General features: G+C 26.9%; 1 protein-coding gene across 8 annotated transcripts; it reads left to right on the top strand.

Moving 5' to 3' along the window:
• Positions 1 to 959: 959 nt before the first annotated feature.
• On the top strand, positions 960 to 24148 carry Ilp6 (Insulin-like peptide 6). 8 transcript variants are annotated; one of them, XM_088202548.1, is made up of 5 exons: positions 960 to 1061; positions 20366 to 20619; positions 20687 to 20807; positions 21804 to 21906; positions 23807 to 24148. In XM_088202548.1, the coding sequence occupies exons 2-5, from the start codon at positions 20430 to 20432 to the stop codon at positions 23921 to 23923; spliced, it is 531 nt and encodes a 176-aa protein (XP_088058674.1). In that variant the 5' UTR covers positions 960 to 1061; positions 20366 to 20429; the 3' UTR covers positions 23924 to 24148. The 8 variants fall into 8 exon arrangements, with proteins under 8 accessions (XP_088058674.1, XP_088058676.1, XP_088058679.1 ...); XM_088202550.1 differs by lacking the exon at positions 23807 to 24148 and adding an exon at positions 23480 to 23618 and having other exon boundaries at positions 971 to 1061; XM_088202553.1 differs by lacking the exon at positions 23807 to 24148 and adding an exon at positions 22679 to 23618 and having other exon boundaries at positions 971 to 1061.
• Positions 24149 to 25729: the final 1581 nt, after the last annotated feature.

Here is a 25729-nt window from a genome sequence, read left to right as displayed (position 1 = left end):
GAAGTTGAGAATGAATTCCGATCACGCAATTTGAGCTTTTTAAAATCGTACTGAAAAGGTCGACTAATATGGACCACTAGTTTGATCATAAGGTCATCATAAACAGTATAATAATGCAAAGCGTGATACAGTTTTTCATGGTTTATTTTATTAAAAGTTATTTTATACTTATAGTTATTTGTAATTCAACATTAACTACTGTTAACTGGAACTGTGTAAACTGTCAGTTCGTGATGTTCGGTACCAGCGCAATAGGGGTTTGTTGTCCTTTCTTCGTTTTTATCAGTCACGCTTATGTCGCGTCATCCTTTGTCTCGAGATGGCGTTGTTTTGATGTTCAACGAGTCCGAACTTCACGTCTAAATTGACATCGTTCCTAATTCGCGAGATTGATGCACTCGATGCCAAAGACCCTAAGTCATATAAGATGTGTGTATGTACACCTGGAAACAACGTATTCTAACTCTTCTTTAAAACAAACAGATTTTAATGTTAAAGATCATCGATTAACCATCCAACTCATGTTATTTTCGTCGCTAGTTATCTATATCGTTATCGTCTCAAAGTTTATTTATCCTCAAACGTTGAGCGTTTTTTTTTGCTTCTAAAAATCCAGGAAGTCTGCGGGTTTCTTTTATGCCGAAAGTTCCGTTTATTTATAGACCGCGATAAGCAGCAGTTAGAACAACGACAAAAATTCGTTCTGGGTGACATGTCATGTATGTATGTGATGATTCTGATTAATGTCTAGCGCGATTGAGGACGAATTAAACAAAATGGGTCAAGAAAGGTGCTAACGAACTGAATTAAAGCAAAAATCGGCCTCCGTCTAGGACATAAATCTTCTTTTTCATTGATTATTATTTTTTATCAACTGTGTCTATAAATAAATAGTGATTGTTTATATATACATAATACATCTGAAATTCGATAAGACATCGTGTCAATGCTGTTGTTCTGTATTATGTTTGTCATTCGATTGCTGTCATGTGAACATGTCGGACGGTCGATACTTTCGCTTGTTATCAAAATAAAATTTAACATCAAAACGCAGTTCAAAGGTAATATCATTATATATTTATTAAGTTGGTATTTTATTTATTTTGACCTATATACATCGGTTATGTTAAAGATTATACAGCGTTGCGCATCAGGAATTACAATACAAACAGACGTAAATTTCGTTTTAGATTTGATTAACATATAAAGTCCTTTTTTTTCTTCTCACAGTATACTTATTAATTTTGCTTCTAAAATATTAAGCAAAAAAATGGTTTTGTATGATTTTATTTAAGCACTAACAGGAATCAGGTTATTGAATCTCTGTTGCAAAAATATAATAGCATGTAAATACAATTATAAAAACAAGTATTCTGTAACAATTATACTGAGCTATTACTATTGCAATATATATATATATATATATATATATATATATATATAAAAATCTCTATATTTCAGAGACCAAAATATGACTTATAATTAATTTTTAACAACAGGTTTCTAATTTTTTAGTGATAGATAAGAAAACAACAAAAAATCAGTGTATAAAATTAGATATTATTAAAAATTATATAAAATTACTAGCTCAAAGCAGTACATGAAGTCAGTGAATTTTGCAATATATTTATGTATAAGCTGAAAATCTAAGACTATTTCTATTTAAAAATTGCTGTTTTCGGTATAGAAAATGTTGAGATATAAAAACCCACGCAGCGTGCAAATTTAAGTTATCTATTTATTTAATTAAAATTCTGTGTAAAAAAATTAAATGATTTATTATTCAAGGTTTACCGCAGTATAATTATTTAAGCAGTGTAATTTTTTGCTGATTGTGCTGATTATATAAATAAAGACTATTATATAAACCCACAAATCTTTTCCTTATGCTTTTAGATGATATTTTATACCTACTTTCAAAAACATTAATTCTTAATATTTCTCTAATGTTTAACGATTTTTCAAATATTTAATCTATATTTATTTTTACTTATCTAAAAATTGTTTTACTTAACTAAAAAAATATTTTTAGTATTATATACTAACAATAATTACTATATTATAAATATCTACAATTATAATCAAACACCTTCTAACTGTAATTTATATTTTTTTAATATAATTATTTAATAATCACTTAAATCAATGCAATATATTAAAGTATAAAATTATCTTTAAAGAAATTGTTAGGAGAAAATGCAAAGACTTCAAAGATTAGATTAATATAGTAGTAATCAATCTCTCTTATGAAATAAATCATTCATACATTATTTACTATACTCTATTTGCGTTAACACAGTCAGTTCGAGAGTTAAGTTATTAATATTGTATTTTTATTTATAAATGCAAATATTCTACTTAAAAAATAGCTGACACGAATATTGTTCAACGAATAACCCTTTAAGTGCTGAATTAATTTTCATAAAAAGTCGTGTAATTTGTCAAGTATACAGTAAAAAATAAATTTAAGGATTTAAGTACGATTTTTTATATGTTTATATTCGTTACATGCTTCATCTATATTCATTACAATATTGATGTTTATAAATAAATATTTGTTCACTTAATTATCCCTACCAGAATTTATAGAAATATTTTTTTTTCAAAAATGTATCTCTCCAGTAAATATATTAATATATAATCCAGAAAAACGTATTTGCCTTTTAAATGATAAAGTGACATTTGTGCCACGTTTATTTAAAAAACTTTTTTATTTGCAAAAAAAATATTTAAAATCTAGATTTTTTTACCTAGATAGAAAAAAAATGGTTAATTTAGCACCATCGTTTTTTTTATTTTTTCAATAAACTCTTTTTCTGAATGTATTGCACGAATGAAAATATTACACTCGTAAAACATTATTGACTTTCTTTACTGAATATATATTAATATATTGAGTTTTTTTAAGTAGGCCAAAGAATATTCATTTAATGTAAAATAATTAAAATATGTGGATTTTCTAAAAAAAATGAAGACATTTTAAAGAACTTGTTAAAATTAAAACAATAACTTTTAAACGTCTTAGCCTTCGATATAAAAAACCTAAACATTTACTATAATAAAACAGTTATTGAAAAATACCATTATACATTTTTTTCGCCGACTAACTCTTCACAGTTACATTAAACTTGCGGAAATACGAATAGCGGAGATGTAAAATAACCTATACATCAGTGTAAATAAATAAATTATATATCAGTGTATTTTTTTTTCTGAGAAAAATAATTAACAAGCCACAAAAAGACTATGGGAATGGCCAACTAATTTTAAATTTACCTCAGAAATTTTTTAAGATTATCTCTGAAATTGTAGTTTGTTTGCTGTTTACTATGTTTACTACTAATCACTATTTTTATGGTTGGTTACTAAAACTATGTGTATAAAGTTATATTTCGTACACGTACAAAATGAGGAATGACAAAATATTCACTATTTCTAAACATATAAAGTTCCTAGCCTAAACGGTATGAAAGGATTAACTTAGAGAGAATATATATCATACATATATTACGCAGTAAATCGTCTTGTTTGTGTTATAAAATTTCATGCAAAAAAAGCTTTGTTAATTTCATAACACCAGAGCTCACCACACGATAGTTTTTGCTTCTTCCCCGAAAATATTTTCTGCTTTGTATTTAATATTAAAAATAAACCTACATATGAACACAAAATCAAAGTGCAACGTAAGTGCATAAGCGCGTTTCGTAACATGTCCACCAACCAGTCGTAATTCCAGCGGCGTCCGCCAGAGGGGCGCGCGTTGAACCAGTCATTTAAATAGCCGACACGCGCTAGGCACGCTCAAACACGCTTCGCGCCCGGACGCGTGCGCACACGGCGTGCGTGCCATAGAATTCGAATTTTCACGCGCAAAATTCGAACTCATGCACGCGACGCGCGAACGCGTATTTTTAATATTTTTATTTATATAATAGTTTGTTTATAATATTATATTATAATAATAAATAAACTTCGAGAGTGATTTAGTGATTTGTGATTTTGGAAGTTTGTCTTCTGATAACTTGAGGTAAGATTTCTTCATTGCTTAAAGGAATTGAGTAACAAAAGATTTTTTTATGAATACAATTTTGTGACAATAATGTTTGTGATGATTTTGATGATCACAAACATTACGACCCATTCATAATATATTATATTTTGTATGGAACATATTATTTACTCTGTAGTATCTCTTGGGACATGACTCAATAGGATTACTTAAAATTGAAATAAAACATTTAAGAATCAATGGTATGTTTGCTATATAAAATGTTCATTCTTTACTAAATATTTAGGTTGGTGGATTCTGCTTTTGAATCAATAGATGCTTACATCGTATAATTTGTTCAACTTGTTTCAAATAAAATGTACTATCTCTTACTACATTATTTTTAATTTTATTAAATACTTAGCTTTTGTACGTTACAAAAATTGTTTTTACTAAAACATATTGATTTTATTATATGTCCATTAGTTTCTCATCTACAAAGTAACATATTTATTATTATTGAATTAACCCAAACAATTGGCTCTACACTTGACTGAAGTTTTATTTCCCATTGTTGTTTTGCTGTGGTGTAAGCCGGTACATTGTCATAGAGATGCAATTACAGACTTTTGCGTTCTGGACTTAGGTACGATACAAAAACGTAACTTTTATTTTTAATTTTATATATTTGCAAAATTTAATATCTGTATCAATTTTTTTTAAATCACTTTTATTTTATATATAATATGTATGGAAGTATGAACGTTCCAATTTTTACAAAGGAAAATATCTTTAACAAAATGTAATTTTAGGGTTTAAAAATATATTTGTTATTATTATGGTTATTTTCAACAGAAAATAAAAAGCCATATTAATCATAAAAAAATAGATGGTCTTGTGTCAAAAATTGATATCTACAAAATATATTTTATATAAAAAATCTGGTATGATTTAAAATTTTTGAAATATTATGCATAAAAATAGCCCGGATGTAAAAAATCAATGTAAATTTAAAAAAATAGTATACCCAAATTAAATAGATGGTAATACTTAATAGCTCACAAAATTTATCAATTTCACTTTACCTTTTCCATATATCCAGATATATTATTTTTCAATTTACCATACATACATTTATAATATTATATACAAAATTATTATCCGCTTCCGGAAGCACATAACTTGAAACATTCTACATTCAATTCTCTACTCTGTAAATCGTATCGCTTTGTATGAACAGTGTATTAAATTCAAAAACACATATTCAAAGAAAATATATTTAATTATAATAATAAAAATAAAAATTAAATTTGCTTCGATTGATTTTCGTGCCGCCGGTAATGCATTCTGTTGTTTCGACCAATGAAAAATAGGCATTTAAATATAAAACAAGATGGCCGATAGTACCGTGACAACAGTTTTAAATAATTATTATTTAATAATAAAATGTTGCTATGCGACAATAATTTTCATTAATTCATTTGACTGAATTATAAATAATCAGATTGCAAATTAACTAGGTGTGTTATAACCATGAAAATTAAATATATACATAATGTGTTGAGGATTAGAAGAATACATTGATTAAACTAGATAAACAATCATAAAACGATCTTCGTAATGAAATATTCAAATTTTGAATTCCCCTCGCCGGGCTCCGAGGCCGAAAAGTGAGTATCCTTTTATAAATAATTGGATTGCAAATTAACTAGGTGTGTTATAACTATGAAAATTAAATATATACATAATGTGTTTAGGCTAGGAAGAATACATTGATTAAATTAGATAAACAATCATAAAACAATCTTCGTAATGAAATCTTCAAATTTTGAATTCCCGTCGCCGGGCTCCGAGGCCGAAAAGTGAGTTTTTCCTTTTATATTACATAAACATTATCATTGCTTCCGATTTAATGCACATATACGTTAGATTCTAAGTGTATTTCTAAATGTTTTAAACGTAATCGTGTAATATATTCTTAGTATGTATGAGGATTGAATGATAATGTCGATCAAATTGGCGCTCCGAAGTGGGAACGCTTTATATATATCAGATTATAAATGTGTAGTTTCTTAGACGTTATCTAATAAACGACATTTTACAATGATTATAAATATGTGATTGCATACCTGTAATAATCGATAGCCAAAATATCTACGAGTGGATTATTTTTAATTCCGATGTGGCAAAATATGTATACGTTATGGTTTTTATTCAATTTTTGTTCTGTGGCATCATTCCTCTTTCGGAATAGCCAAATTTAATATATTCAGTTACATCAAACTTATGTAGTATGTTCTTTATAAAAAGATAATACTTGCTGACAGTGACTTAAACATGAGAAGATTCACTCTTTGTTTATATATACCAATTCTACGTTGTGGCCATATAGGTCATCAAATTGTTCCATCATTGCTTCTGAAAAATAATTAAAAAACAATAAGACTTTTATCAAAAGTAAACATTGAACAAATTATTACTACTAATACAATCCATAAATTAAATTTAAAAGACAACCGAAGAACAAAATTGACGGAAGTTACTGTATAGGATTGAACATGTAGATTGGCATCTCTTTATCTTCTTCAAATTGTCGCAATATGTCATATATTAATTGTTTGCCATACGTAAATGTCATTAGATCTATCATTGCTTATGAAAATTAACTGTAAACGATACTATATAATAGATAAAATGTAACTTTTTGTTTAAACTAATACGAGATTTTTCATTATTATTAGCATTGTAATATCTTTAAATACTTTGGTATGTGTACCTTTAATTGCCAAATCACCGCTGTGTCCTTTGATGTTTGATCCTAGAAAGTCAATAATAATTTTGTTAGAATAACCATGATATATTATTCATATAACCAAACACTGTCACACTCATAATTTGTAATTTTAATTATATTGTCTATATTTCCAATGCTACATCACTTTGAATCATCTTAAATTGACACTTTGTAAAAAAAATGTTGTGATTATAACATATTTCACTGTTTATTTAATTGCACTAACCTGCGCGTGTCGTGCGTTTGACATATGGCAAGAGTTGTCATATGTAAGCAAACTGAACAATTCGGGAAAGTCCCGGTTTTTAGCGCGCTTGAGAACGAACGACGCAATTGATTTTATCGATTTAAATTGTAAAATACATATCAAAATATGTAGAAAAATATTGAAGTTCTAAAAAAAATATTTTTATAACTATACAATATATTTAGTTCAAAAGGGATTTTAAACTTAACTTTTTAAAATTAACTTCTCGATACAGAAAAAAGTAAAATCAAATTTTGGCGAACGTTGGCAATTTAAATTTATATTTTTAAGAGAATTTTTAAACTTTCGCTTAAAAAAAATTTTCAACAAAAAAGGGCAAAATAAGTACTATTCATTAACAACCAACTATTAAACACATAGTGTTTCAAAACTTCCTCTTATTGGTGCCTTCGAAAGGAAACTACACAAAATTGTATAACACTAATTTAAATATTTTTTAAATTATAAAGTTTCATAATAAAATTTTAAAATTTATTCCAAATATTTTTTTCAATCTTAAAAATAATTTAAATTTTATTATGGATTTTAAATATTTCTAATTTATTATAGATTTTAAATATATTTTGTTTATTATTAATTTTAAATACAGTGAAAACTTTTTGCACCTATTAATTATTAAAATATATAATGCTGCACAAAAAAAAACATTTTCTTTAAAAAATATATACATATGTAGATTAAAATATTTGTTAATAAAATAGACAAAGGTCTTAAAATTATTAATACTTTTAAAGTGCACTTTTGGTCTAAAGTAACAGCTCAACCTTATCAGAGGTTATTTTGATGCTGTAGTAATATTTTCCTTACATTCAATATAACGAATTTTCACTATACCGAAATTTCCGTGAGCTTCGCTATATTGAGATTTCACTGTACAATGTTTAATTTATTATTATCTAGCTAAGTTTTAAACCTATTCATAAATTACTTACAATATTTAGATTTATCATTAAATATCTAAGTTTCAAATCTAACGTTCTGGAAATATTTAGTCAAGTTGTAAACCTATTTTCAAATTAATTGAAAATTTGAAGTAGTTTTTTATAGATTAAACCATTTTGACTGTCATTGAAAATCTGAAAATCCTAAATAATAATGTCTAATTTGAACTAATAAAATTTGAAAAATATTTTTAAAAATCAGAACGAAGCAAAAATAATATTTAAATTCCAAAAAGTTGAGGGTTCGGTATTCGCACACTCGCTAGCTTTTTTATATTAGATTTAAACAATAAATCAGATTTATAAATCTAAAAACAGATTAAAGCTGCGCACATGCAAAACTATTAATTTGCAGTTATCGTGTTAATATAGTCCATATGTATGTTTTATATTTATGTATTATAAATTTTATATTGCAACTAGACAGACGTTAGCCTAATTCGTTACAATGGGGTTAAAATAATCAACAAACTTCTAAGTTAGTAGTGGGACACTAGACTGAAATAAGAAATTGTCAGTGCTATCTATTTTATTAATTTCAGACTATTAGCACAGCTTACAATAAATAAATGTAACTATGTATGCCTTAGCTTGATTATATTTTTAATTACTCATCACGATATTCACCCGTGAGATTAGAAAAATCTAAGAAAAACAAATCTAATAACATTAAGGGCAACTATTATTATTTTTTATTTCTTATATCTTTCTCTTATGACCGAAAGTTTTGCGATATACACACAATTTATTAATAGTTCAAAATCTAATAATTATTAGAGGTGTTATTGCTAATCAGCACTTTTATCTTTGTTATATATAACCACATTTACTCACTTATACTATACATTTTCTATTTATAATGGGAAATCCGAGCAATTACACAATCCTGGTATTTATATGCGAAAATACAAACCGCAGTTATTTTACATGTTATGAATACGATGATTGGCGCCGTATTATAGTTACGCCTGTAACGCGATATTTTATCAATTATATTATTAATAATCTTAATATACAATATTAGTAATCTTAAAATACATAACGTTAAATACCGTATTATAATCATAGACACGTGTAAGTAAAATAATCAACATTATTCCGATACAAATATTTATTATGTGACAACTTTGACACAAATAATATGTTTGTTAAGTGTGTTGAAAAAATATAAATATAAATTTAAGTGTGACTTTTATTTATATTATATTATCGTTTATCTAAAAATCTGATAAAATATAAGTTTATTTATTTATTAATAATAATATTGTGATAACATATTTCTAATATATGTATATATATTTGCTTTTCTATTTCATAACATTATCAAATTATATAAATAAAATATTAATCTTATTTTTTTTTTAATCATAGTTTTTTATATCTGGGAAATTGGAATTAGTGATCAACATAAAATTATTGTATAATTGATCGATCATCATTTATTAGGTTTTCCTTAAATTTCCTAATCTTACGAATGAATATCGTGATTAAACAGAGGTAGCGCGTGCTTAATGACATATATTGATTATTTCTAATTAATTAAAACTATTAAAATGTATGTCACTGAATTGCAAACATTGATTTCAATCTGGTGTCTTAATATGAGTAGTTAGTGGTTTTTTATTGTGTTTTTTTTGTTGTAACACATTAGATTATACCTTTTATGTTGCATAAATAATACAATAGAATAATATAAAAAATAGCAAATAAAAATATATAATATTTGGTATTAAGCATTTATTTTATAAAAAGGTTTTTCACTTCTCTTTTATTTACTTAAAAAACTCTCCATTCTGTATGGGTTTTATTCAAACAAAAAATCGTAGATATTCGCAAATCAAATTTCCTAAATAAATCTAATATAATAATATAATAAAGCTTTATAATTAAATCTAGAAGGGCAAAAATGCGGTAATTTTAAGTCAATTAATAAATGTGTATATCTGTCTATACATAATATACATAATACATATACGCAATTAATTTGATTGTTAATTGGGTTATTTTTACGCGGTGTACCTTAAAAAAATATACAAATATATCATTTTTACTTATCAAATATTCCTTATATATTACACATATATTCATATTATTATTGTTGTCTCCTTACGAATTTTAGCGATAGATTTTAAGCACATACGTGACTGAAATATACAATAGATAAGTGTTTATTGAATATGCGTTTAAAATTGATACATATATTGTTTGATAAATGTATTCTAAACATATTTTCATAATAAAATATATAATTATTTATGTATATTGTAATTATATATTTTATTTTGAAAATAATTTAAAATATTAAAAATGATGGCACTGTATATATAATTTTAACTATTATTAAAGGAATTAAATTTTATGATAAGCGGCGCTTCCACAGCTTCTATTAAAATATTTTAAAGCTGTTTATAAACTATACTGAAATTTTCGTTGCAATTTTTTTTTTCAAATCATGATCACAAACGTTTAAGATATACACAAAAATCACATTTTGGCTGTATAGCTCATTGTTATGTTAGAAAAAGAGTCACATACAGATTTTTGTATGTGACTCTTTTCACATATCACATTTTATCAATAGAACAACATCAATCAGCTGACAAAAACACACCTCCCCTCAATCCACATATTAAGCACATGCAACTCCAGATCAAATTATTTATAATGCGTTTCATTTTCGTCAATCGGATTATAAACAATTCGTAATATTTTCTTCCTGTCGACCCACTTTCTGTTAACCGTTGCACAACATGCATTGATTGAAGTCAGCTAAAACCAGGGTTGCCAGGTACCTGTTTTAAACCAGACACACAGTGTAAAATATATAACAAACTAGCGAATAAAACGGAATATTTTTTTAATATACAGAAGCAAAAAAATATTTAAAAAAGCTGAACAATAAATTATTTTACAGAATAAAAAATATATTTTTAACTTTAATTTTCATAACACAAATTTAGATAAAAAGCAATAAAATTTGCCATCAAGCAATATTTTTTTGCAAGTATATTTAAAGGCTTGTACTGTTTTTACCAGCACACCTGGTAACCCTGATTTATACAGCCATTGAGCTTTTTTACTTATCTGCGCAAGCGCATTGTGAAGAACATTTTTATAGCTGCGCTTTACGATCGCTTCGTTTTATGGATGTTGTATATTTTTCGTCCTTCGATTATAATTCAATTTTATAGCATCATTAAAAACAGAATTGGTGAAAAACTAATTGCTATTTTTGAATATACTATATGGCGAATCGTCAAGCAATGATGGGTTAAATTCAACAATAGTGTGCTTAACATCTCCATATTGACAATGTTTGTATCAAATTGCATGGGGAGGATAATTAATTGCCTATCTTTATATGATGCTGACAATACATTATATCTTCAACTTATATAAATGGCGTGATACAGCTTTGATTCTAACCAAATTATATTATAAAAAAGCAAGTACACGTGTCCTAATATATTCGTATGGAAGCAATCATAATAATAATATTATGGTTGCTTCCTTGCGAATGAATAGCACGAGATTGTACGCGTGTTAACAATAAACATAGTCAAATAAACGATACCTTATTAATGCTCGATTATACATATGATTTTGAGTCTTAATTTAATTTTGTATTTAATTTAATATCCGTTACTATGTTTTTATGTCAATATCTCAAACAATTTGAGAAACTCTAGTAAATACTAGCGCATACAATTATTTAACTAATTTTCTAATGCAAAATAAAAATAGCATAATATGCTTATAAATATATACTCAAAAAAATATATCATATGTTTATCTCTTCGATGTAGTTTATTCTCCGTGTATTAAATGGTTGCTAAATACATTAGTTCTAGTTTAACTATTTAATCGTATTGATCAAAGGTTGAGACCTTTGTCAAAAGGTCAATAAACATTAACCACATGACCTTTTTGTTTATTATATCTCATGTTTATTTTCAATTTATTTTCCTTCTTATTAAATAATAACGTGTGCTCTTTTAAATATCCATGTAACCTTATCGATCTATATAATTTTGATACCAAGCATTAGAATATGTATATTGCTCACCCGGTAGGCAACAGCACTAATTTATTAATCCCACACCGGTCAGTTTAAGTATCTAGCATAATAAAACACGCATAAATTGATTTATTCACACAAGTGGACACTACACGTGTTGTATAATTGAAACAAATCACATCCAAAGAGCAAACGGTAAATATATCTAGGAGCTTCTATTATCCTGTGAAGAAATGCAATAATACCCAAACATCGCGTGCCTCAAAGGGTTAAGTCAAAATTGAACCCGTCATCGCACTCGAGAAGTCAACAACCATTTTCCAATTTAAACATTAAGTGCATAGGTCGTTGATGCACCGGAAAAGTACTACGTTCCTCGGCCAAGCCAAGGACCAACGTAAACGCCGATATCGTTATCCTTTATCATTAGATGAGAGATAAGGCTATGGACCTTAATAGGTCTCCTATATACAGTACACTGTGTGTGTAAGTAGATTAAAAAATTGCTCGGTCACTGCCGAATTTCATAAATTACGCAACGTGGATAGGAGATAGAATAGCTTTCATGTCGATTGAAAATACACAGAATACTTTTTGTATATTGATTGATGGCGCGATTGTAATCAGACACTGTAAAGTGTCCGGTTTCAAGGGTATATATAAAGATGATTTTGTGAAAAAAATCACCAATCGAGTCTGGGAACTGTCGGCGGAAAGAGCGGAAATTCCACTCATAGTATGTATTCTAAGATTAAATTGGTTTATAAAAATAGATATTATTAAATGGTATTTAAATATTTAAAATTGTAATATTAAGAAAAAAACTGTTTTTTCTAGTTAAAATTAAGTAGCATTTATTTTAATAAAAAAAATATTTTATTATCCCTCCCTATTGAATTTATATAATAAAAATAGTTGATTTTAAAGAAACATATCCTTAAGAATAAATTAGTTAACTCCACCTTTTATAAAAAATAAATGAATACAACCACTTTTCTCAACATATGTATATACAAAACTTACATTTCCAAAATATTAAATAATGTCATTAAAAGCGACGCAGCAAAATAAAAAAGTATTTAGAAAAACATAAAAAATTGAAAATATATTTTTTTTTTATATTTGACAATTATGGAATTTTAGATTGTCAATTGTTTTATTCTTATAATATGATTAGGTATGATACATAATTATTTAGTCTGTTAAAAAATAAAAAAATAATTCAACACTAAGCAACCTAAATTTTAATTTTTTTTTATAGAGTAATACTTTTTATATTATTGCGCCTTTTAAACGTAATTACAAATGTTTTGATAAGACATTTTGTTTATTTATTTATTTATAACACGCAATTTGATTTAAAAATATTATTTCAATTCAATACTAAACGGATCAAAAATATTATTGTTGTGCTTTTTGCCCCTTGCATACGAATTATAAAAAACTATTCATTTTTATATACATGCAAATTTAAAAAAGTGTTAAATGTTTTTTTATATATATGATTATAAATTAACACTATTTGGTTATAAAATTTTATTGTTGTATTTTTTGTTCTTCGCATACGAAATTTAAAGAATAATCCAATTCTCTTATGTTTGCGCATTTAAAAGTAGCCTTATATGTCTTTAACGGGCAAAATTAATATTTATAATCTTTAAATATTTTATTTTTAAATATTAATTTAATGCATCATTAAATTGATCGAAAATTCGATGGTATATTTTACCCTTTCCATACGAATTATCAAAACAGCACATTTTTTTTCTATAAGTATACATTCAAAAGTAGCTATAAATATATATTAAATTTATAATTTATGATTTATTAAAAAATCTTATTTCAAGTTATTATTACACTGCTCTAAAATAGTATTATTTTATTTAATCCTTCACATACAAATTATAAAGAATAATACAATTTTTCTATGATTTCGCAGTAAAAGTAACCTATAATGTTTTTATTATGTATTATGTATATTATTAATTATAACACATCATCTGATTTTAAAATAATTATTTAATTTAACATTAAACTGCTCAAAAATACAATTGTTTTATTTTTTACGCTTTGCATATAAATTATAAGAAACAGTATTTTTTTCAAATAGCTCTATATGATGACTTATTTTTAAAATGCTAAAATTAAATTAAAAAATATTAATATACAGTTCTAAAATAATATGGTTGTATTTTTTATCTTTCACGTAAAAATTATAAAAATTTTAAAGTAGCCTTAAATGTTTTTATCAGTAAAAATGTATATTTTTAATTATATTACATCATTTGATTTAAATACATTTTTTTAATTCTACGTGAAATGGAACAGAGATAGTACTTTTGAATTGTTTACACTTTACATACAAATTATGATGAAAAATATATTTTAATACAAATGGGTATTTAAATGATTATAAATAATATTACAATTTTCTCATAATAAAAGTAGCAACAAAAGCCTTAAAAAATTATTATATTTTAAAAGGATAATAATGCCTTCTAGCCTCACAAAACACAAAAATAATGTAAGCCACTAAAGTTGTAAAGTCCAAACATTTTATATTACTGAAAATATAAAAGCACATTATTCATAGATATTTTATTTTTTTAATCTGTTATTTGTATCATGCTTTATCTGCAGATAATTACAAATATATTTATTTTCTGCAAAAAAATATATTTTTATGTTTATTATATCATATATAAAACGTATATTTTATATATAAAATAAACCAAAAAAAATCTAGTCTATTCATAAAAAATAGATATGTATTGTATTGTATATGTATTTAGTATCTTAAAAGTATATGAAACAAATAAGATAGATTTTACCTTCTTAAAATTTCAATAATTATTGTGGTTTTTTACTTGAAAAAATGATTTTTTTTTGTCTGAATTGTCTTTATTTTATTTATTTTTTTGCTATTTTTACTGATATTGTTCATTTACATTTTTCAACTACATATCGAAAAAAACTCGTTGATCCTAGAAAGCATAGAGCTAATTAAAAGGATATTAGATATATTATTTTATGTTTCTGAAAATTGCAAAAAGTGATTAGTCACATAAATCACTGCAGAATAAAATAATAATCCACCGGTTATTATTCGCAAAATTAAATAAAAATCTACCAAAAAAATGATTTGATTGTCAGTTCAAGGAGCTTAATTCAACTTACTGTTTTTTTTTTAATAAATATAACAAAACATGGTAAATGTATTAATTAAAAATGCTGTAGAAACATTTACTTGTAACATTCATGCAAAAAATATAAATTTATCTACTTAAAGAACGTTCACTCGAGACTAATTCGTCCGACGCGTAATATATATTTTTTATTCGACTTTGAATTAGCACAAAGATTAGTGGAAATGACTCAATGACAAGGTTGTTTAAGAAGTCAGCTATTTAGAGAGCCATAATGGTTTTATTGCACCTGTAGTTCCCAGAAGGTTTAGGAAATGATTTAGATTTCGCATTAGACATATTTTGTGTACGCCCAATTAAATCTCGTATTCTTAAACGAAAATAATAGTTTATTGGTATGAGCTATAAAAATATACAAATTGTCAGTATTAGTGGATCGATTTTTACAAAAATGTCAAAAGTTCACTCCGTTTAAATTCGAAAGACGTATTTAATTTTTAATGTAAAAATGAGCTTTCACAATTTTACAAATACTGTCAAAATGTTATTATATGTTGGTCGATTTTAATCTTAAGGGAATAAAGCACATGTTTTAAACTTGATATCTATTAGACATGCTTTAACTGGTTTATGTAGCTTTTAATAAAAAATTGAATTTTCCACAAAATATATTAATAACTTTTATTCAAGAAAATATTTCGTTAGTTCAAAGTTGCTTTTAAATCAAACTGAGATCTATTCAATAATAATTTTGATTGAAAATTTAATATGCTTTTATAAATATCAGTTATTTTCTATTATTTATTATTTAAATATGAACTAAATTCTATTTAACTTAATAATATATTCTCAAAAATACACCTTTTTTACCTGAATATATAATTTTCGAATCGCCGTTTAAAGTCTTCCATTTACTTTTTTTATGTCGCTTTTTAGTCCCTTTTATTAGCGCGGCTTCCTTTTCACAAAATCTAAATATGATTGGATCCTAATTTTGAAGCCCTTCGCATATCAAATATATAATATAATACAAAGAAAACATTAAAACCTCATTTTATAATGAAATTATTAATTATGTAATACAAAGCAGTGGAATAAGTGATAATTATAAATAATTATTTATTATTCATTTCACCTTTCTCAATATTTAATATTTATCATAACTATATGTTATCATATACATATAATATATACATATTTTGACCCTCAATTATCTCGCGCGAATTGAAAATTAATATTATTTTAATTTGTTTACATTTGTTTTCTTCTCAATAATCATGTGATAATTTATTTATAAAAAAAGTGCTTTGCCCATTAATTATATTTATTTATAGTTTATTTATAATTTTCTATTTTATATAATGTACTATAGTTTATTTAAATAAAGTATATTTAAAATATCAGTTTATTATAATAAATAAATAAATTAGCAGATATGTTTAGATTAGATTGATATATTCGCAATATGGTTATATTTTTAATATTAATAAAAAGAATTATAGAGGCATTGAAATCGCTTTGAATGTTAATCTGACCCATACTGGTAAAATAAAATTTACAATCGTACAATCTAGTTTTAAAAAAAAATATATTATAAATGCAAAAAAGTCGACTCTGATATCTGTACGACGCATACTTCCTTTTCTATATGTATAATACATAGCAAATTTACAAATTTAAATCTAAATTCTATATAAATTTGCTATATTATTTAAAATCATTCAAGGTTGGCAAAAAAACCGTTATTATCACAATTTCATTCGATTCACGATTGATTATGCTATAACGATATCAAAAGTCTATGACCAAATAAAATAACACGTGGTTAAAACATAGTATGTGGGGCTGACGAAGGTCTTCTGAATATCTCATTATATTAATAGTTCGAGGCTGTAAATCATAAAACAATTTATTTCACAAGAGTTTCCACCGCCCGCTTGCCATAACAGACACCATCATAAAATCTCAATTTTATACGAGTCGGTAAAAATAAAGTGACTTCTCAGACAATAAAAGTAGACACCAGCGAATGGAAGCCCTCTGAGATTTACTGCCATGGTCAGAGATCCTCCACGAGGTTAAAAGCACTGCCAATCTGCATTGTTCGCATGAGAGGGTATTATATATTTTATTGTTTTAACCCTTGCTTACATTTTTCTGCAAGAAATTAAATATTAAATAAGATAAGATCCTAATGGTTTCCTCGAATCGCATTTTTAGATTGGTTCCAGAAATCAGTTTTTAATCAACCATGTCGGCAAAGTGCGGCTCGTGAGCCACATTCGGCCACTAAAGTACTATTATATATTTTATTAATTAAAAATATTCGTAATTATTGTCTGTAGCGTTAAAAAAATAATTACCAAAAATTAAAGATTATAACTATATGTATGATATATATGTAGGTGTAAGATCTCACAAAAAAAACGCAATCTTTTTTTTGAACGCACTAAATTTCTAGTTTTTTCGACTTTTAGATAATATTTTAGGGATTCCTTTATTTATAAAAATATTGCATTTTTTATTTACTTTTCAAATAATCGTCAAATTTAACAATATATTGTTGATTCGCGTTCTGTACAATACGCTATTTCGTAGCATCCTCGGATATGCCTTCATTGTCCGAAATCACCATGAAACGATGTAGTCTTTGCTGGTGGAGAGAATTTTATAAAAAAATCAAAAGGGAAAAAAACAGTGAATACTGATCGTATCCGTATTTATATCTTAGTATCTTTTTGATAGGAGTATTGAGATACAGTTTATTGCATTATAAATGTAAATTCACTGATAAATAAACTTAATCGCTTTTTTAAATTAAATATCCTACTTTTTTATAATAATGAACTAAAATATATATATTGTGTCTGTAAATGCTACAAACCTCTGCTCTAACCCAATTTATAAAAAATATATTTAAGGCGCTTAAAAAATCTAATTCGTTCTGATACTCATATTTAGCTCTTCTATCTTGAAAGTTTGCCGACCCCTGAACTATGTCATTTTAGTCAGTTTACATCGTAGTTTGTTCAGATAAGCATTATACGTATTTGTTCTTATTGTTTAGATCTCAATTTGTTGTGTAAAAAGTGTTTTTCGATATTATGGATTTTTTTGATATTCGAAGAACATTGAACTATTTTTTTACGTATTAAAACTTTTTAAAATAATTTTTAGTTGTATATTTTTTGCTCATTTATGAAATTAATCATTCACAACAAACTAATATACTTATAATACTATTTAATAAAATTAAAAAAAGTAGAAAATATAAAATAACCGACGAATAATAAAAATTGCTTATATAAAATCAAATTTTATTAACTACTAAGAATATGAACTAATTCCTATTTTAATAATATAAACTAAATATGAATAACACGTTGAAAAATGTATTCTATATAAAAGTTTTCACTGAGACATTTGATAATATTGTATGAAACTGCAAATTGTTGAAAGTAATTAAAATATCTGTAAACATAGAAAGCCGAATAGTTAATTACTTACACTTTCGCACCACTGCTATTTTCAGTGAGTTCTCAAAAAACACCACTGAAGTTTTTGATCAGAAGGAAAGCGATGTTGTCTGAAAAAATGTTTTGACTGCTCTATGTCTAATATTTAATATTAAAAATGCAAAAATATTAAATAAAATCATTAATCGATAATAAAATTGTTTTATATATTTTTATGTGGCAAAGTTTGACTATCATTGAGTTGCAACAACACACATAGATTATTAAATGTGATTTATATATAATATAATGGTAATAAATTTAAATAAAGTAATATACATATTATCTCTCGATTATAAATGTTCATAAACTTTTGGTAAACAACGCTAATCGATATGGTGCTCACTGGTTGGTTCCTAGCGTAGTTACGAAACACCTAATAGATAAATTATTTTTCAGATTTTTATAGACAAGGAATTGATTTGACTGCATTTAGCAGTAAAGAGATATATTTTTTCACCTATTGTATATTATTTTTAGTACATATTTTTACTTCTACCATTGATATGCAATGTGTATAATTTAATATATGAGAAAAAATATAAGGACAAGAAGCATTTTCCGGTCATTTTAAAATAGTGTAAGCCTTTGATAAAAATTATTATAAAAATGTCATTTTCAGTATATAGTCAAAACCCTTGGCAACAAAGTAAGTAAAGTCAAAGAACTCGTAAAACGCAAATACCTACTCGTAAACGCCTAAGGGATCTGAAGTTAAAAATCTATAAATGGGCTCACGCAGCAAAATTTTATATGCGTCACTTTAATTTTTGTCAAACGGAATAATAACTTGTAGTGTTGTAATAAATTAGCTTCGTGTGAAACGTATTGAGAACCCGTAGGTTGCGAGACTAAAGCGAAGGGCACCAGCATGGGATGAAAGTGATGATTTCGCTCACTAAGAGTCATTAATCCATTCGAGTGCTTACTAAAAATGTTTATTGAAGCTTTAAAAGCTTAAGACCTTATTGTGATACTAACGTGTCAATTAGTACTGTGGAGTATTGCTAAACGTATATTACATACAACCATTTTGTCAGAATCTAAATTATCACTAATTGTGATCTTCTAGATAAAATATAAATTTTAAAAAACGTTGGGGTGCGGGATTAATACCCAAGTATTTTTTGTTCAGACACCGATTTATACAACATGTTCAATATTATTTTGTGAACGTATAAACATGGACCTTTTATCAGGTTACATCATCGAAAACATCAAATCAAGCGAAGTGTCGCCGATTCGCATATATATAATATACAGGTCATGACGAAAGTCTTCAGCCTGTACATACAGTTTCATACGTTTAAATCAAGTAGAAAATTTCTTTGACCTCGTTGTACGATACAATTATCTCTACACTGAACTGAATATTTATTATCGGTAGTTATATTTTTGCATTAAAGAGCGTAAAAATCAATGAAGCAAAATCTGAAGTAGAAAATTTTATATAAAGAATCCATCGCGCGCTGCGGTGTGAGGTGGTGCATTATATGTGATGAAGCAGCATGTGTTGTTTTTGATGTTTCAATCTCTAAAAGCTAATTACAGCAGTAAACTATCTACATCAGTCCCACTCAAATAAACAAAAACAAATGTATAAAATTAAGAGAGTTTACATTGCCATGCTATATATATATAAAAAACTATAGTTATTACTATAGTTAAAATTATGTTTTTATTTTCATTTTCCAGATCATCTGCGTCGCCGGACACCACCGCTCCCAACAGCGGCACGATACCTCCTCCTTATTTCCGAATGAACCGATTCAACGGCTCCACGATGCATTTCGAGCACTGCGTCATCCTTTTATTGATCATAAACTCTATGCTCTCAGAGTGTCTGCCTACTCAGCGTCGTTACAGATTTTGCGGTAACAATTTGGCGGACGCACTTCACGCCGCTTGTTACATGACCGGCAGCGGGTACAATGTTCCTTCTTGGGATAGTGAGCTACAATTATATACTTCAGTCTTCCGAAACAAAACAAAAACTTATCACAAACTTGTTTATAGATCCGGCTCAAAGAATGAAAGCAAGTCGAAGAGATAACCCTGGAGTATCCACGGAATGTTGTCGCCATGGATGTACTTGGAGGACTTTACTGAGCTACTGCCAGGGCAGCGTTAAACTAAGGTAACCCATATTACTTTTAAACTATAATTATTATACCTACTATATTATTTGAAGAGAAAATAAAACATTTTTTTAACTAGGAAACAATTCTTATTCGTTTATGCTACCTACGATAATCTTCTACACGGAGATACTCCATTATAATAGAGCCAGTAGTAAACATGATTTGGTCAAATCATCTTGTCAAGGATCTTCCTTCTCCTCTGCAACCCTCAACAACTAACCGCTCCAAAGAATTTATCTGATGCCAATGTATTCAAAGAACCATTTTCATAATACCATCATTACTCTGGAATTCTCAGATAATATATTAGTTTCCATTCAATCTAAAACTTCAGGATTCTCATCTTACACCAGTTTTGAATACATTTTGCTTCTTCTTACTTAGATCATACTTATTTCTCTTCATATATTTGATGGTCCTTCAAGGAAATGAGGCCAATTGCGAGTATAACGCCACCTCCAAATGATCTCTTTTGGGAAAGTTTGTTCTAAGCTTTTTTTTGGGCGACCATCCAATACTTACAAAGTATCATTTAAACAATGCTTATTTTATACATGGTCATTAATTGTTTTTTATATACGAGTTTCGAGTTACGATCTTTTAAAAATCTGCGTGGCTATTGTGCAATTCTAGGTTCTGCCGACTTTTATTTGCCTTTTTGAATCTTTCTGAATCCACAGCTGAAACCCTCACAGATAATATGATTAATATTCTAGCGTTCTTTAATCGTTACAGAGATTGAAAAATATCCTAAACTCAAATTAATTGTAAAAATAATATAAACCAATATTATATATATTGTAATATTAATTTCCTGGGTAATTCGTCTTGACAATGTAGATAATAAATCCGGTTTATAAGACTTGTTTTATTAACCTAATTCAATATCTCAACGAAACATTTTTTCTGAAAAATAATATTGCTGCTTTTACTTTTATTATCATAGAAAAACACATTCCTTATCAATAAAAGTTTATGTTATTATTTTTTAGGGACATGAGTGACGTCGAGGTCAACAACTTCGGAGAGATGATAGCCAAATCTATGAGAGGGTCAGCGTCGCGTCCAAAGCTGCTAGCCGCAGTAGCCCCTGAGGTGGGGATCACTAAGAAACACGAGGGGCGCAAGGGTCGAAAGGGGAACAAAGGGCGCAAGGCGCGCACGCAGAGAATGTGCATGACAGAAAAACGCCCTAAGCCCACGCGAAAGGTGTCTTGGAACTTAAGACTTAGAAATCAGAGTTGATTATTATTTTTAGTATATTTAAATCAAAAAATTCCCTATTTTTTCCACTTAGGGAATCGTGGAAAAAATAGGGAACCTTAAAGCCAAACGATTCTATATCAATTAATGATTGATTATTTTTATTTGTATTAGTTTTGATACTCATTATGACATTAGTTTCAAAATATTTTTAAGTAAAGCATCTCTGATTTCGAGTTTTACTAATCTTTAGCTTTTGTGTATCGTAGATAAACTATTTTAGTTGTGTGTTATATGTTTAGTTCATCTGTGATGTTATATTACTACTATTACTTTATTTATTTTATAAAAGTACATTGCCTGCTCTTTGTTTTGTTTAAATACTTTTGAGATCTGATTAAGGTATTAATAATAATCGGAAAGACGTTTTTTTAACTAATCTAATTTTTTTTTTTATTATTATTCACATTGCATGATAAAATAAGTATATGTATATTATGTAATTGCACGCACACACAATTATCTTAAACGATAACTCTTACTTTTTATGTGTTCTATACGTTTTAAATTTTTCATAAATTGAGGGGGGTGATTTTTTATTTTTATACATGAAATTATTTTTTGTTGTATTTAACGCATAATCACACATGCATGTATATTGCAGGCAAAGGTATAAGTGGAACCAAAATGGAGCCGTTTCATTTTTAATTGCTAAGAGTTTCGTTTGCACGAACAAAGCGAATATAACAACAACTAGAACAACGACCAAAAATAGGGGGGCTGTTTCGACGCTAAATAAACATAGACGCTAGAGGCGTTTCTTTCGCCAGTGGCGAAAGCTGACGAAAGTCTTGAAAGGGGACACCAACGGCACATAGTGCTTAATTAGAATAATGTTGATACCCCAATATCTGAGGATTTTGTCCCAAAAATGTTGCTGGCAAATGCAACGATAGACATTGAATAGCCAAAAATGTAATGGACAACAGCGTTAAATTATTAAAGAGGCGAAGATGTCCAAAGAATATGGTCGATGACCGTGCGCTTAAGGCCAAATCTTTGTGATTGACTAATTGACTTGTACTGTGTGATATGAAAATAAACGATGGACTTTTTATTAATTTCGCGCCGATTAATTTTTATCAAATCAACCGTGTCACTTGTGATACTACGTTTGTATATGATTAGTGTATGCATATATTTTAATTTTTAATTATGTAATTAATTTGTAATCAGACATGGTCGATATGATGACTGTTATAAGCAAAATTAAAAATGTACAGTGGAATAATGATTGAATTGCAATAATGAAAATTAACTAACAAGGGTTGTCAGTGTATAAAACAAGACTTTTTTTAAATATTATTTTTTTATTTATGTTCTAGTATTATTTAATTTATTTTTACCAATAAATTTATTAGCGTAAATATAAAAGAAAGTTTTAAAATATTTATTTGTAAATCAGGTACCTTCAAACATTATTTCCTGAAGCGTCGCACGTCTGGCACATTATCAAATTGTATGTTTTATACAAATGGAAGATTTGTACAGAAGAACTTTTTAATATTTTTATAGTAATTCATAGAATAAATATTTTTCAATTATTATTTCGTTTTTTTTAATAAAACATTGCAATTTATTTTTGGTTTTATATTTACTACATTTACACATTACACTACCTTTAGACCACACATTGCATGCTTTATTTTTGTAAAACACAAATTATATGTTATTAATGTAACGATAAAACATTTCAGTTTCTATAATTATGCATCTTTATTGTAATCTTCAGGTGGATATTGAAAATATGGAGAGAAGTGCTCCTGTGTTTGGTACGGTATCGCCAGAATACTTGAGACTGCCCCGTACTTTGGATCAAGTTCCGGCTGCCTTTTATGGAATAGAGTAAAAAAATATCGCAAAATATTACCAATGCACAATCAATGCACAATCATGATCAATCAGATGTAATTATAATCCAGTGTTCATTATAAAGATCTCTATAGACTGTGATACGATCATGATTCAGTTCAATGCAAAGAAAAGTACGGAAATGTAATTAATAATCATATTGTGTTTAATGGAATTTTTAGCCTAACAATAATAATAACGAATAAAACAGATACTCACTTTCCTTTTGTTATATTTTATTTATAAATAATAATCAATAACATTTAAATTTCGCCTTACATTAATTTATTAACATTTTATAATGTTAGAACTAACTAGTTATATAATATAAACAGAAAGTATTTAATCATATATTATTTACTGCTTTATGTTCTGCCTAAACTAATTACTTAAATTCACTACATTAAAGCAAAATAGTGATATTTGCTTAAGACTATATAACCTACACATAGAAAACAAATTAACATTATATAGTTATAATTACAATTATTATTCTTAAAATTAAATATCAATAATACATGTACATGTGCAACAAGTTCCTATGTGTTTTAAGTGTTGTGTTTGTTTTTAGGGTGTGAGCGTCATGTAAATGTAATTTTATTTTGATAAAAGTAAATAATATTTTTAACCTAACTATGCTTTGTGATTTATATTCTGTAACAATAAACCAAATAATTAATTTGCTGCTTATATGTGGGTGAGTCAAATGTTAAACCTTAAACTTGCTCGTATTGTCTTGTAAATTGTCAGTACTGTTATATAAAGTTTGAATAGTGGCCGACAGATGTGCGTGGAACAGCGCTGTCATTCTTTTTCTGAATAGTGTAATAGTGAAATCTATTGAATGTAAAGTATGGTGTGGCATGTTTATCACTCCTGAAAGTATACAAGTGTACTATAAAGATTATTTTTCATCAGGTCATGCACACTGAGTAATAATATCAGAATCTATTATAATTCTTCAATGTGGGTATTGTACCAGTTGACTCAGCTTCAGAATTGAAAGAACAATGTATTGGTATCTACCATATAATGCTTTAAATTAGATGGTGATGACATAGATTCACTACCACCAGACAAAAACCAAGAAAGCAAATAAAAGATTGCGCCTTACCTCTTCGCCAAAATCCAAGGAAATTATGCACAATCAAAGATTAGTCTGACTATCTTTTAGAATGAACAATATGTAATTTTTAAGCTCTACTTTAAAGATAACTCTGTTACTAATGCAAGAAACGTATATTTTAAATTATCTTAGGAATCGTCATTGTCTTGCAATATAATTAAAACTGCATGTTCTTCTGTATACAGTTTTGTTAGAATGTTCTAATTCTCAACCCATTACTGCCAGTTCAATAGTGTAATAAAGACTGCATGGTGGAAAAATAAAACTCCGACCCCGGGTCTTTACATGAAAGCTTACAAAGTAACAATTTTATTAAGATGGTAAATTTCATTCAACTTGCAAAGCATTTCATTACTTCAGAAATGTTAAACGGCCTACTGTTAATCGTTATTCAATTTTTGCACATATTAATCAGTGGAAAAATTTGTCAAACGACAAGAACGAGCAATGCTAATAGTTAATGAAGGTTTGATTGTGTTTTAAATTTCTAAATATAAACATATAATTTCATTTTCTATAAAAATATCGGATTTCAAGAGAAGTCTTGGAATTTTTGCTTACAATGATGTCAAATAAGAAAATTTTCTCGTTTCCAGACCAAATAAATCATATAATTTTTTTCAAGTAAAAAAATGTTTATTTTTTATATAATAAAAAGTTATTTTATTATAAATAAAT

Source organism: Plectrocnemia conspersa, unplaced genomic scaffold, assembly GCF_051122295.1.
Source record: "Plectrocnemia conspersa isolate PC_06_02 unplaced genomic scaffold, ASM5112229v1 ptg000013l, whole genome shotgun sequence".
NCBI classification, from domain to species: Eukaryota; Metazoa; Arthropoda; class Insecta; order Trichoptera; family Polycentropodidae; genus Plectrocnemia; species Plectrocnemia conspersa.
This window is presented reverse-complemented; position numbering and strand designations above follow the sequence as displayed.